This window comes from Cervus elaphus, chromosome 15 (assembly GCF_910594005.1).
Source record: "Cervus elaphus chromosome 15, mCerEla1.1, whole genome shotgun sequence".
Taxonomy (NCBI): domain Eukaryota; kingdom Metazoa; phylum Chordata; class Mammalia; order Artiodactyla; family Cervidae; genus Cervus; species Cervus elaphus.
Window position 1 is genome coordinate 24,381,908 of NC_057829.1, and position 12,233 is coordinate 24,394,140.

A 12,233-nucleotide genomic window follows, 5' to 3' on the forward strand; every position below is an offset into this window, starting at 1 on the left:
ACCACTAGACTGCCAGGGAAATCCCTGGAGCAGTTAATTTGAATTCTGTCACTAACTAGGCATGTGACCTGAGCAAGCACTTCAACTACTTAGGGTATAGTTTCTTATCTGTAAAATGGGTGTTAGTTCAAGGAATCACTGAGCTTATTTCTAGGTCTAAACTTCTATAAATCTTCAAATGCCTAGAAGCCAGTTTAAGAAATTATCTTTACAATTACATGACTTGTTTTTATTTTTCCAGGGGTTTCTTCTTCAGACTCAGAAGGGGACCCTAACAAGGACGAAATGAATCGGTAATTCCAATTTTCTATCTTATTTAGCATCCTCAGGTCCTGAGAAAGCTACTAATTGTTTAGGAGAACTTGAAGAGTGGGGCTCCAGAGTATGACATCAGAAAAAAAAATTGCGTGACTTTGGGTAAAAAGCTATTTCTTTGCTTGTTGTTGCTTAAAAGATTAGTGTTCCCAATATTTTAAAAATGAAATATCACTTATAAAAACATCATCATACTTATATCTAAAGAGTAAAAACAAATAACTCAAAAACATTCATGTTTTCTGACTAAAGAATAGTACTCAAAATAACACACAATCTGGTGAACCAAAAATATACGTATAAGTTATCTGGGCAAGTCATAACCTTTTTGCTAAAGTATTGGGTACTGAACAAAGTTACATCACTTTCCACAACCGTTGGCTAAGCACCTACTCTATACCTATAGAGTAGCACTGTATCTAGTGCTTCACTAGATGCACTGGGTGCTAAGAAAAATCAGATGCTCCCTGCCTTCAAGAAGCTCACAGTCTAGTAGAGAGAAATAAACATATAGCAAATATAGCAAAAGATTTACACCACGTATATAGACAGTGAGAGTAATAAAGTATAATAGATTATAACAGAACCATGTTCAGGGTTTAAGGATTTGGCACAAAAGATCCCTTATTGTTTGGGGAGGGAAGGAGATCAGGAGAGGTGTCACAGAGCTAGTGACCCTAAGCTGGGTCTTAAAAGAACAGTAGGTGGAGATTTCCCAAACAAGGGAGGAAAGGGTGTTTCAGGCAGAGGAAATTGTGGACAGAAAGCATAGGAACTAGAAACAGACACAACAGCCATCTTTTGAGATTTTCTGAAATACAAGCAATGTCTGAAAGAGTAAGGAGTTGTTAACTGAATCTGCATATTCTATCCTCTTCCACAGAGGGCAAGCTCCTTACGGGCAGAAATCATGACTTATTCTTCAACTTTTGGTGAGGGGGGAGTATGCCTATTTTAGGCTTCCTTGGTGACTCAGATGCTAAAGAATCTGCCCGCAACGTAGGATATCCAGGTTCAGTCCCTGGGTCAGGAAGATCCTCTGGAGAAGGAAATGTCTATCCACTCCAGTATTCTTGCATGGAGAATTCCATGGACAGAGGAGCCTGGTGGGCTACAGTCCACGGGGTCACAGAGTCGGACACAACTAAGAGACTAACACACACATGTCTACTTTGGAATGGCAAACTGCTTTTAGCTTTTGTTCACATATGAAAACTTATAACCAGAGTAAATGATTTCTCCCTTTAACCTTCTTCCTTGTCATTCTCATGGCTTCAGTTCAGTTCTTTCTTCATTCCTGTCCGTTTATGCCAATCACCTCCTTACAGGTGCTCCAATCTTTTTCTCTCTTTTATAGTTTCCAGACTACAACCAGTTAAAAGATCATTTTTGATCTTATCATTTTCTTGACTTAAAAAAAATTATTGTCTATTGGAAAATAAAAATCAAACAAAACAAACAAAAACATTTAAAAAAAAATCTCAACATGGGCATACAAAACTTTGTTCTCTAGCGTATCAGTCAGGCTTTCCTGCCCCTCCTCAACCATTCTCCCACCTCAGGCTGTCTACACAGCTGCCATTTCATCCTGTTCACTTTGGTAAGAATGCCCTATTACTTCTGCCTGGAAAACTCTTATTTATCCTATAAAACCCAGTCAAGTCACATAATAAGCTCCTTCTCCACTGCATATCACTCCTTCCTCAAGGCTCTCATAAACATGGCCTGCAAGCCTAATGGGTATGAATTTGACATACAAACTCAAATAAGAAATATCTCATTTGTTCATTTTCTTTAAATCTACTTGTGGTAGTTAGGATTTAGCTCCAGTTGGGTATAAATACAGACCCCAAATAACAGTAACTTAAAGAAGACACATATTTTTCTCCTTTACATAAAAAATATGAACTTGGCTGGTAAAACAGCTCCACCTTGCACTGGACTCCAGTCTGCTTCCAGCTTTCTGCCTCTTTCCAAGATGCAGCCTCATCTTCTCAGTCTAAGACTGAAAGGAATAAAGGACATACCCAACCCCCTTTTTAAGGTCATCTCTCTTAAATTACATACAGCACTATCCTTCATATCCCATGACCAGAAAGTAGTCATGTGGCCACAGTTAGCGTCAAGGAGGGTTGGGAAATGCAATCTTTTTTTGGAGTAGCCATGGAAAGAAATCAGGGATTCTGTTATTGTAGAAGAAGAAAATGGATGCTTCAGGAATACCAATAGCCTCTACATCATCAAATGATTCTGCTTCTGAGACCCCACTCTACCTGGCTCTGGGAAAATATTCAGTCATTACTGGGTGTCCCTTTTGCCTCCAAGGCTTCCCTTGTGGCTCAGCTGGTAAAGAATCCACCTGTAATGTGGGAGACCTGGATTCGATCCCTGGGTTGGGAAGATCCCCTGGAGAAGGGAAAGGCTACCCACTCCAATATTCTGGCCTGGAGAATTCCATGGACTGTATAGCCTACAGGGTCACAAAGAATCGGACACGACTGAGAGACTTGCACTTTCACTTTTACTTTTGCCTCCAAAGTTGAGCAAAGGTTCCTGAGATAGAGACAGATATAGGCACAGACATAGATATAGATATACAGTGTGGTATTAAACATTGCTCTAAGCATCTTCTCTGGTGACTCAGACGGTAAAGAATCTGCCTGCAATGCAGGAGACCCAAGTTCAACCCCTGGGTCGGGAAGATACCATGGAGAAGGGAACAGCAACCGACTCCAGTGTTCTTCCCTGGGAAATCCCATAGACAGAGTAGCCTGGCAGGCTGTACCACCCATGGGGTCGCAAAGGGTTGGACACGCCTGAGCAACTAACACACACACTAAGCCTCTTACGTGAATTACCGTATTTTACCCTCAAAAAACCCTATGAGGTAAGAATTATTATTTCCTCATTTTATACACGTGGAAGCTAAGGCAAAGAGAGGTAACATACAAACGAAAGAGGAGCCTATCCTGACATCAGTCATCTACCCCCACAGGTTATGGTGAGAGGCCCATGTCCCAGATCTCAAGGCCCCTTCAAGTCCAGCACTTTGTTTCTTCCTGACATGCTAGGGACTGATATGGTTAGCAAGACTGGGAGCCTTAAATCAAAGGATTGCCATTCTGTCTGGACTCAGGTTCTCTCTCTTGTTAGGTTCTCTGGCTAGATACCCAGACCTCTCTCTTTCCCACAACAAAACTGAAATAATCTCCCCTCTGCAGACTTCTCAAGAATACTTTCTGGCTCCCCTGCCCTTCAAACAATCTCTTTAATTTAATTTGTGTAAACATAAAGAGCTCATTGTCTTGGACTATTTCTGCCGTTTGCCACATCAAAATCCCAGAAGCAAAAATTTACAAAGCCTGGCCTCCTCCTTGGAATGGGATGGGGAAGAAAAACACAGAGGGCAACAACAAAACAAACCTCAAAAAATTTTTTGCACATGCACTGTTATAGCACTTGTCTTGAATCTCAGCTATGAGTATGATTGAGTCCCCAGCTCTGTGAATGGCAGTGAACTCAAGGACAGAACTGGCGTCTTATCATCTTCCTGTTTACATTGCCTAACAAAGTGTACAGCAATGAAGCCCTCAATAAACATTTGTGCGATATTGTTGAACAAAAAGTTTTGTAAGCAGTGCTGAAAGCTTTGCTGAAAGAATTTCACAAGAATGATAGGCCTGTTTTATAATCTGTATTTTAATCATTTCTCAGAATCCAGAAGCCAAATGAGGTGTCGTCGCCTCCCACTACTTCTGAAGCCATTCCTTCAGCAGTATCCCAAACCCAGCGTGTGGTGGCCCAGCCCAGGGTATCAACCATCCAGCAGGTACAAGAGTCTAAGTGAAACACAAGTGCCATGAACTGTGACAAGCAGGCACTGTGACCATGATCCTCTTGTATGGCACGATCATGTTCCCCTCTGGTGCAACTTCATAATGACCTTGGGCAACACACTTCTATAGTCATGATAATCACCTCGTACTGCTGGTGTATGATATCAGTAGTTCCCCTGGCTTTGGGAACATATTCTGTAGCTTCATAGGCAAGTTTCATAGGAAAAGAAACTCTACAAATTAGTCTCTGCTGTCCCAGCTTTATGAAGGGCATGGATTACATAAACAATGAGCTGCCAGCTCTCCCACTGGCCCAGGGCTCTCATGAAACTCGGTTCATGGAGCTATTAAAAAAAAAAAATTCTACATAGAGTAACCATTAAAATAACTTTCAGAAAATCTTAGTCTCTCATCCTTCAGGTTGATGATGATGATGATGGTAGTACATGCTTATTGTAAAAACATTAAAAAATACAAAAAGTATACTAAGTAAAAACTTAATCAACGTTCTACTTCTCTGCCCCCACTCTTCAGAGGTACCTCCTGTTAATACTTTCTATCAGATAGTTTCAGACATTTTCTTTGCATATCTATATGCATATCTTTGCAAACTCCAGGAGATAGTGAAGGACAGGGAAGCCTGGTGTGCTGCAGTCCATGGAGTCACAGAGAGTCAGATACAACTTAGTGACTGAACAGCAATGCATATACTTTAAAATATGAAATCATATTAATATAAACATACTTGTAATGTGTTGTATATTTAAATATAAATATTGATGTATATAAAGATTTAAAACCTTAAAAAATTTTTTTAAAATTTTCTTCAGCATACTTATCTGACCCATTTAGGAATGCAGAGGGGTCACATTTTAGTTCTAATCCAGTAGTTTTCACTGTGATTTGTGAAACCTCAAGAGTCTATGGAACCTCTACAAAGGGTTAAGGTTCATTACTTAGCTCTGTATGTAAGGGGGTGGTGATGGGAGGCACATATGTACAGCCATTGTGATGTAGGAAAAAATAGTAATACAATCAGTTCAGCATAAAATTTGATGTCTGTGAATCATAGACATAGAAAATGTCAGTCTTTGGTTTTAGAATAATTTCATACACCAAACTCTTTAGCTTGTTATACGTATCTATCATCTATCTACCTACCTACCTGATAATTCTAGTGACGATGAATCTATTGTTGGTTCCCTTCTAACAGTGTCAGAGCCCTACAAACTATCTGCAAGGATTGGATGGAAAACCTATCATTGCAGCTCCTGTGTTTACAAAGGTAATCAAAATGTTACTTCTTTCAGCCAAGGCTTTAAACACACCACAATATCCAAACAAAGTTGCAGGATCCAAGATTCACTGATTTTATCTCAGGATTTTGTTCTCTTATAAATACACTACAGGGTTTGGGTTTTTGTGGTAGCTGTTACCAGGCCTCCTGAAGTCGCAGATGTCTGATAACAGTTTGTGTAATAAGGGAAAGGTCACCCCCATCCCCATTCGCCAGACTGATCTCTATGGCCATCCTCTTGCTTTAAACACAGTGGCCACGCCTAGGGGTCAGGTGATAATGTTTCTAAGGACTCCACAGTTTTCTCTGGATATCTTTGGTGCTTAAGGAGATGCAGTTACATGCTCTCAGAAGGCTTAATGTAGGCTTTGTCACTCAAGGACAAAGAGCTTTCTTTTTCTAATCCATATGTCAACTGTTGTGGCGGCATCAAATTCTGAGTCTCATAATCTTTGTCTTTAGAATTGGAAATTTTACTCAGGCATTCTTTACAAATGAAAAAAAAAAAAAAAAAACAAGGGTAGGCAGAGAGATTAAACAATGTATCCAATGTCACAGAACTGGGTAGAATCAGGACTGAAAATAAGTTCTTTCAATTCTGTCTGTTGTTCTTTCTCTTATATAACATACTTGGTTTATATGTTGCCCAGGACAATAAATTCAAAGGTGAAAAACTGAGTCACACTGAATTTGTTTTGGTATCATGAAGACTACATGAATGGAGTTTATGCCTGGATTTATAATTTGTTCTTTATATGAATACCAAACTTAAACCCAAAGAGATCTTATCCTCTCAGAAGTATGTTTTAGAGCAATGGTACTCGATCAGAGTTAATTTTGCTCCTCGAAGGAATTTGACAATGCCTGGAGACACTTTTTGATTTTCACAACAGGAGTTGGCATCCAGAGATACTGCTAAACATTCTGTAATGCACAAGATGACAGCCTTCTGCAACAAAGAATTATCCAACCCAAAATGCCAGTTAATCCTGGGGTTGAGAAATCATGGTTTAGAGAAAAATGTCCAAGAAAAAAAAAAAAGGGTGCCTTTTCCAATATGTACTGATCCTAAAGGAGGAGCTAAATTCACAACTTCCACAAAAACATCAATTTTAAGGCAAGTTCTACCATATTAGCTCATCCAAGATGGTTTTCCAAAGTTAAGCAGAGTCTGAGTGAGACATGTTTATCCATGACCGTATCAGGTGGGCAAATATTCTTATGTGAAACAAGATGCATCTCGATTTTTCAGATGTTTCCTGTAACCTGCTTTCAGAATTTAAGTTTTGCAATTTTCAAAGACTAGCAGTAGGAAAGCAATATGTTCTGATTTGGTGACTACCAGACTTTAATGACGAGTTTTAAGTGGACGTGTGTGCATGTGTGATATAGCTAACAGAGCTACCTCTATTTATCTTAGTTCATTGCTAAGTCACCTAGCCTTAAAACAGGGCTTTAAATGCTGAGAAATCTGAACACGTTGTCATGCCCATTTGTCACAAGACCACCTTTGTCAGGTAGTGCTGATTCTTCAAAGGCAACAAAATCACAGAATAATTTAGTCCGTCCCAAACTGAAGTCTCCTCCCACTCTTCTCCTCACCACCATCTTTCCAACCAGACAGCAGAGAGGTGTCCTTACCTCCCTCCACACTTTCAGATCCTTTGGGGGTGCTGTCTTCTCTGCATCGATATCACCTGGTACATATCTCTGATACAACGTTTAGCACAATAATAAAAAGGTTTACTTTTCTGTCTCTCCCAAGCACCTTGAAGCCTATCTCTAATATCTAGATAGGAGTCCACAATGGTTATAACAGGTCCAAAACTATCTTTACTATTCCCAAAAGCCTAATAAGACTTTAAAAACTATTCTTTATGTTTAATTTTCATGGACTGGTTAGTCACAAGTTAGCTGTTTTTGTGTGGTGACTGATTACCTCCCTTTAATTAGATGCTCCAATTTGCAGATGATATATATGCCTTTGATAAATAAAAATGAGGAAGTGAATTAGTCATCAGTGTATGCTGTTTATCAGACAAATCTCCAAAAATGTTAGCTCCATGGTGGGAAAGCAATCTCTAAGAAGAGACTCAAACTTTGGTGAGGCTTTCTCAGCCCTCGGAAAGTGTGCTTTTGTGTCCATAAATGGGGTCGGGGTTGTTCAGATGTAGGGCTCAGCATAGCCTGTGGCTCAGATTCCAGAGGGACTCATCAGCAACAGTGTGCTTGCGTTAGTTTCCATGAGTGAGGGCAGAATTGAGGTCATCGTCACTGCCAGTGTCATTAGAAAACTTCTGAATCAGAGCCACTGATGATGGTAACCACGTGGCGTAAGCTGTGATAACTGATCACTGGCATACGTTTGCTTGGGTTTTTCCTGGTTCTATTTATTTCTTTAGGGACTTCTGGCATTCCAATCCCTATGATTCACTTTCTATACTGCCCAACAAAGCATTTCTCTGCCAATAATGGCAAGAAGCCACTTTTTTAAAGGGGCTTCCCTGTTGGCTCAACCAGTAGAGCATCTGCCTGCAATTCAGGAGACCTGGGTTCAATCTCTGGGTTGGGAAGATCCCCTGAAGAAGGGAAAGGCAAGCGATCTGAGGACAAAGTTTTATTTAACCCCTTCTACCTCCTTTGGTGATGGGGAAGTACTGGTATTATCTTCTCTTTAGAGAAGATTAAAATGAAAAGGAAGATTGCCCAGCAAAACAGTGGTAGAATTTGAAAGAAGAGTGGGGTCCCATATGCTAGTTCACTGCTCTACTTCTAGAGGATAACTTTTCTTTTTTAACTGTTTTATTTTATATTGGAGTATAGCTGAATATAGTATGGGCTTCTCTTGTGGCTCAGTTGGTAAAGAATTCGCCTGCAATGTGGAAGACCTGGGTTCGATCCCTGGATTGGGAAGATCCCCTGGAGAAGGGAAAGGCTACCCACTCCAGTATTCTGACCTGGAGAATTCCATGGACTGTATAGTCCACGGGGTGGCAAAGAGTTGGACACGACTGAGCGACTTTCACTTTCACTTTTCATAGCTGATTAGCAATGCTGTGATAGTTTCAGGTGCATAGCAAAGGGACTCAGCCGTATACATACGTGTATCCATTCTTCCCCAAACCCCCCTCCCATCCAGGCTGTCACATAACAATGAAAAGAGGTCCCTGTGCCATACAGTAGGTCCTTGTTGGTTACCCATTTTAAACACAGAAGTATGTACATGTCAATTCCAAACTCCTTAACTATCCCTTTCCCTCATTCTTTCCCCCTGGTAACCATAAAGTTCATTCACCAAGTCTGTGAGTCTGTTTCTGGTTTATAAATAAGCTCTTCTGAAGGATACCTATATTTTTAAATACTTTACGAGATAGACTATCCTCCATCCTCTACACTGTATCAAAAACACTTTCGCTCTGTTTATGGGGGAAGACAGTGCTCACACTCCTTGAACATGAAGGGAGGTAGATGATCAAATTAGAATCTTACTCCCATCTCTGCGCCCACTCCAATAGCAGCTGCTCGGGCGGGCTTTCAAGGCTGCGGCAGCACCGGCTCCAGCTGCTTCAGCAGTAATTTGAAGAGTGCAAGGGGGCAGGGGAAGTGAAAATTTGAAGAACGGCACTTCATTATATAATAGCAGAGGCAGGAAGCCCTGAAATAACTGGGTTGGTGGTTGGCTCTAGATTCCTGAAGATGACATGGGCCCCTCTCCCCAACCTGACAATTCCAGAGACTTCTCTGACTCAATTGTTGCACTGGACACTTGTGACAATCCTGGAGCACAAAGGGTTCTTTATCAGTAGAAACTGCTCTAATCCAACGCCAGCCTAAGGCACTACAGCATTCATTTCCAGTATCTCCCAAAGTGCAAAAATAGCCACTAGATTTAAAAAAAAAAAGAATAAAGTGACAATATGAACCTTGTAGCTGACATCTTTTCAACCGGTAAGGGAGACGCCTCTTCTCAAGGATGTCCCTGCGTTCTATCTGTGGGTGTGGATCTAACTGAGCAGGAACTGTGTCATTTCAAGTCACATTTACAGCACCTGCACACAGCACTTGGTACTAAGCAGGCACCCGGTAATATTTATTCTGTGGTGAATCACTTCCATTTCGGCTAAGAAGGAGTCGCTGCTTTCATCACTTTGTGGCTTCAGAGAGTCTTTAGGAGGAACAGAGGGAAAAAAAAAAATCCAATAGCAAATGGCTGTGGAAGACATGCTTCTTAAGGTTGTGTTGTCAAGTTACCCTGCAAAGAATGTCTTCCTGGATGATCAGTACGGTGATGACACACAGGACGGATTTGCACTTTAGATACTGTTACCTCAGCAGGTCGTAGACTTTTCATTATAGGGACTTTAATTCAAATCCATAATTCCTAGTTAAGACTAACTTAATCTTTGCTTGTTGGGAAATGTTTCATGTCTTATTCATCTTCAGTGAGGTCAAGATAAATATGATCAAGTCTTATACAATGTGCCATTAGCAACAGCCTAAGACCTACTGCTGTGTTGAACATGGCCCCATTTACGAAATGTTCAAATGGTGTAACTGGTTTGGACAGTGATGTGAGCCGATTTCTTGTCATGAGACTTTGGTAGAAAAGCACAGCTTTTGGCAATAACAACTATCATTGTCCTTCAAACCATGACCTTCAACAACCTTTTCTAAGTGGCTTGTAAGATGACCCATGGCAACTCCCTTACTGAGTATTGATGGTGTATCACACTGGAACAAGCTTCCATCTCATATCACAGACACTTAGCAGGCATATTCTATAACTGTAGTAATTCAAGTGTCTTGGCTATTGTGTCCAATAGAACACAAGTCTTCGCTTTCAATGTCAAGTGAGTACTTACAACAAGCTAATAGAGGTCTCAACTATGAGTAATATATTCTCTCAAGGAGGTCCTTCTGCAAGCGGACTGGGGCTTCCCAGGTGGCCCTAGGGGTCAAGAACCCTCCTGCCAGTTCAGGAGACATAAGAGATAAACGTTCAATCCCTGGGTCAGGAAGATTCTCTGGAGTAGGAAATGGCAACCCAGTCCATTACTCTTGCCTGGAGAATCCCATGGACAGAAGAGCCTGGCGGGCTACAGTCCATAGCATCACAAAGAGTCTGACACGACCGAACCAACTTAGCATGCACACAGCACTGCCAGATTGAGACTTGGTTCATATATCTGAACTGCAAGTCAGGTCAGAATGTATAGATTGACCTCATTCTGCTTATATTCATTCTTTAAATGTGCCACACTTTTTTTATTCAATCCCTTCTGCAGCTGCCACTTTTTTTTTTTTTTTTTTGGTTTGCTTTGTTTTTTTTTTTTTAATTTGTTTTGCCTCAGAAGAAATGAGACTTCATTATGTATGAATCCCAGGTAGGTGTCTGATTGCCATTAAAGTTTTCAATAGGCTCCCCAACTATCATTTTCGCACAGAATCAGCTCAGACATCAGAGTGAAGGGCATATTCACCAGCTTGCCAGAAGCACCCAAAACTCATTGATGTTCCCTACTTATTGAGAACATTCTTGTCACTAGAAGCCTTTGTTTGAGAGTAGTCACGGAAAAAACAGGTTTTTAATCAAATAGTTCTTTATTACTTCAGAAACCACTCTGCAAATTCCATCCTGAACTCCTTCAGCAAATTTGGGAATGCAAAAAAAAAACAAAAAACAACCCACTAAATCCACTAACTTTTGTCTGTGGCGCCCCCTGGCAGTCATCATATCAACTTACACACCCTTCTCAGGTAAAAATCTCCTACAGCTAAAACCATGTGGTTCTCCTCACCTTGTTATTCCTTAGACAGATGTTGTGACTATGATGGGTCCATGCACAAAATACCATATATTGCTAAGACAAGAGCTGTAAACAATCATAAAGTATTTATCAGAGTGAATGACAAAAGTGAAAAAAACTACTGGCCCATCCTTCTCCAAAGTGATGTGTGAAGTGAAAGTTGCTCAGTAGCGTCCAACCCTTTGCAACCCTGGGTAATGCAGCCCTCCAGGCTTCTCTGTCCATGGAATTCTCCTGGCAAGAATACTGGGGTGGGTTGCCATTTTCTACTCCAGGGGCTCTTCCTGACCCAAGGATCAAATCCTAGTCCCCACCCCCCTCTGAAGCAAGAGCCAATACCTAAATGCAGACCCCAAAATTGTAATAATAGGAAAGCCTGAAGTATTTATTGCTAATAGAGCTTGTAGAGGAAGATAATCATAACCTTTCCCATGTTTGTAGTCTTTCAGCCTATGGTAAAAACAAAAATGTGCCCACACACACGCCAACAGGGCTTGTCACAACCAAATGAAGTACCAATTACACAAATGAATGTGTGACTTTAAGCTCACAAATCACGATGAGTGAAAGACAAGTTATAAAAGGAAAATGTGAGTTCCATTCTCCCATAGAGTCTATTACAGAATAGACTGATATTTTACAGTCAAAAGTGATTTTTGTAAACTTTTTTTTGTGGAAGTTTGGAAGAGGATTTAACGATGCCTTCACAAAATTATGACATATTTTACCATGACCCAAAACTTTACATGCAGTTATGATTATATAGAGATTGCCATTCTATATATCCCTCAACAGACTCTGAGGTTATACTGTAAAGAACACATACAGAAAACAAAATAGCAGAACAAGCATCAATTTCCAGGACTACCGAAAGTTGACAAGCAAGCCAAGAAAATAGTCAGTATTGAGCCACAAAGATTTCCCACCTCATGGAACATTCTTATGTGGAAAAATACATTACTTTCTTTAGAAAAAATT

At 40.5% G+C, this 12,233-nt stretch overlaps 1 protein-coding gene across 3 annotated transcripts in view; it reads left to right on the forward strand.

The window, feature by feature from the left end:
* Positions 1-12,233, forward strand: part of MYPN (myopalladin) — a 99,439-nt gene that overhangs the window by 44,785 nt on the left and 42,421 nt on the right. For all 3 annotated transcript variants that reach the window (XM_043926263.1, XM_043926262.1, XM_043926261.1), the window contains 3 exons: positions 242-293; positions 4,030-4,144; positions 5,365-5,436. In XM_043926263.1, coding sequence (XP_043782198.1) covers positions 286-293; positions 4,030-4,144; positions 5,365-5,436 — 195 coding nt within the window. In that variant the 5' untranslated portion in view covers positions 242-285. The remainder of the gene's footprint in view (positions 1-241; positions 294-4,029; positions 4,145-5,364; positions 5,437-12,233) is intronic.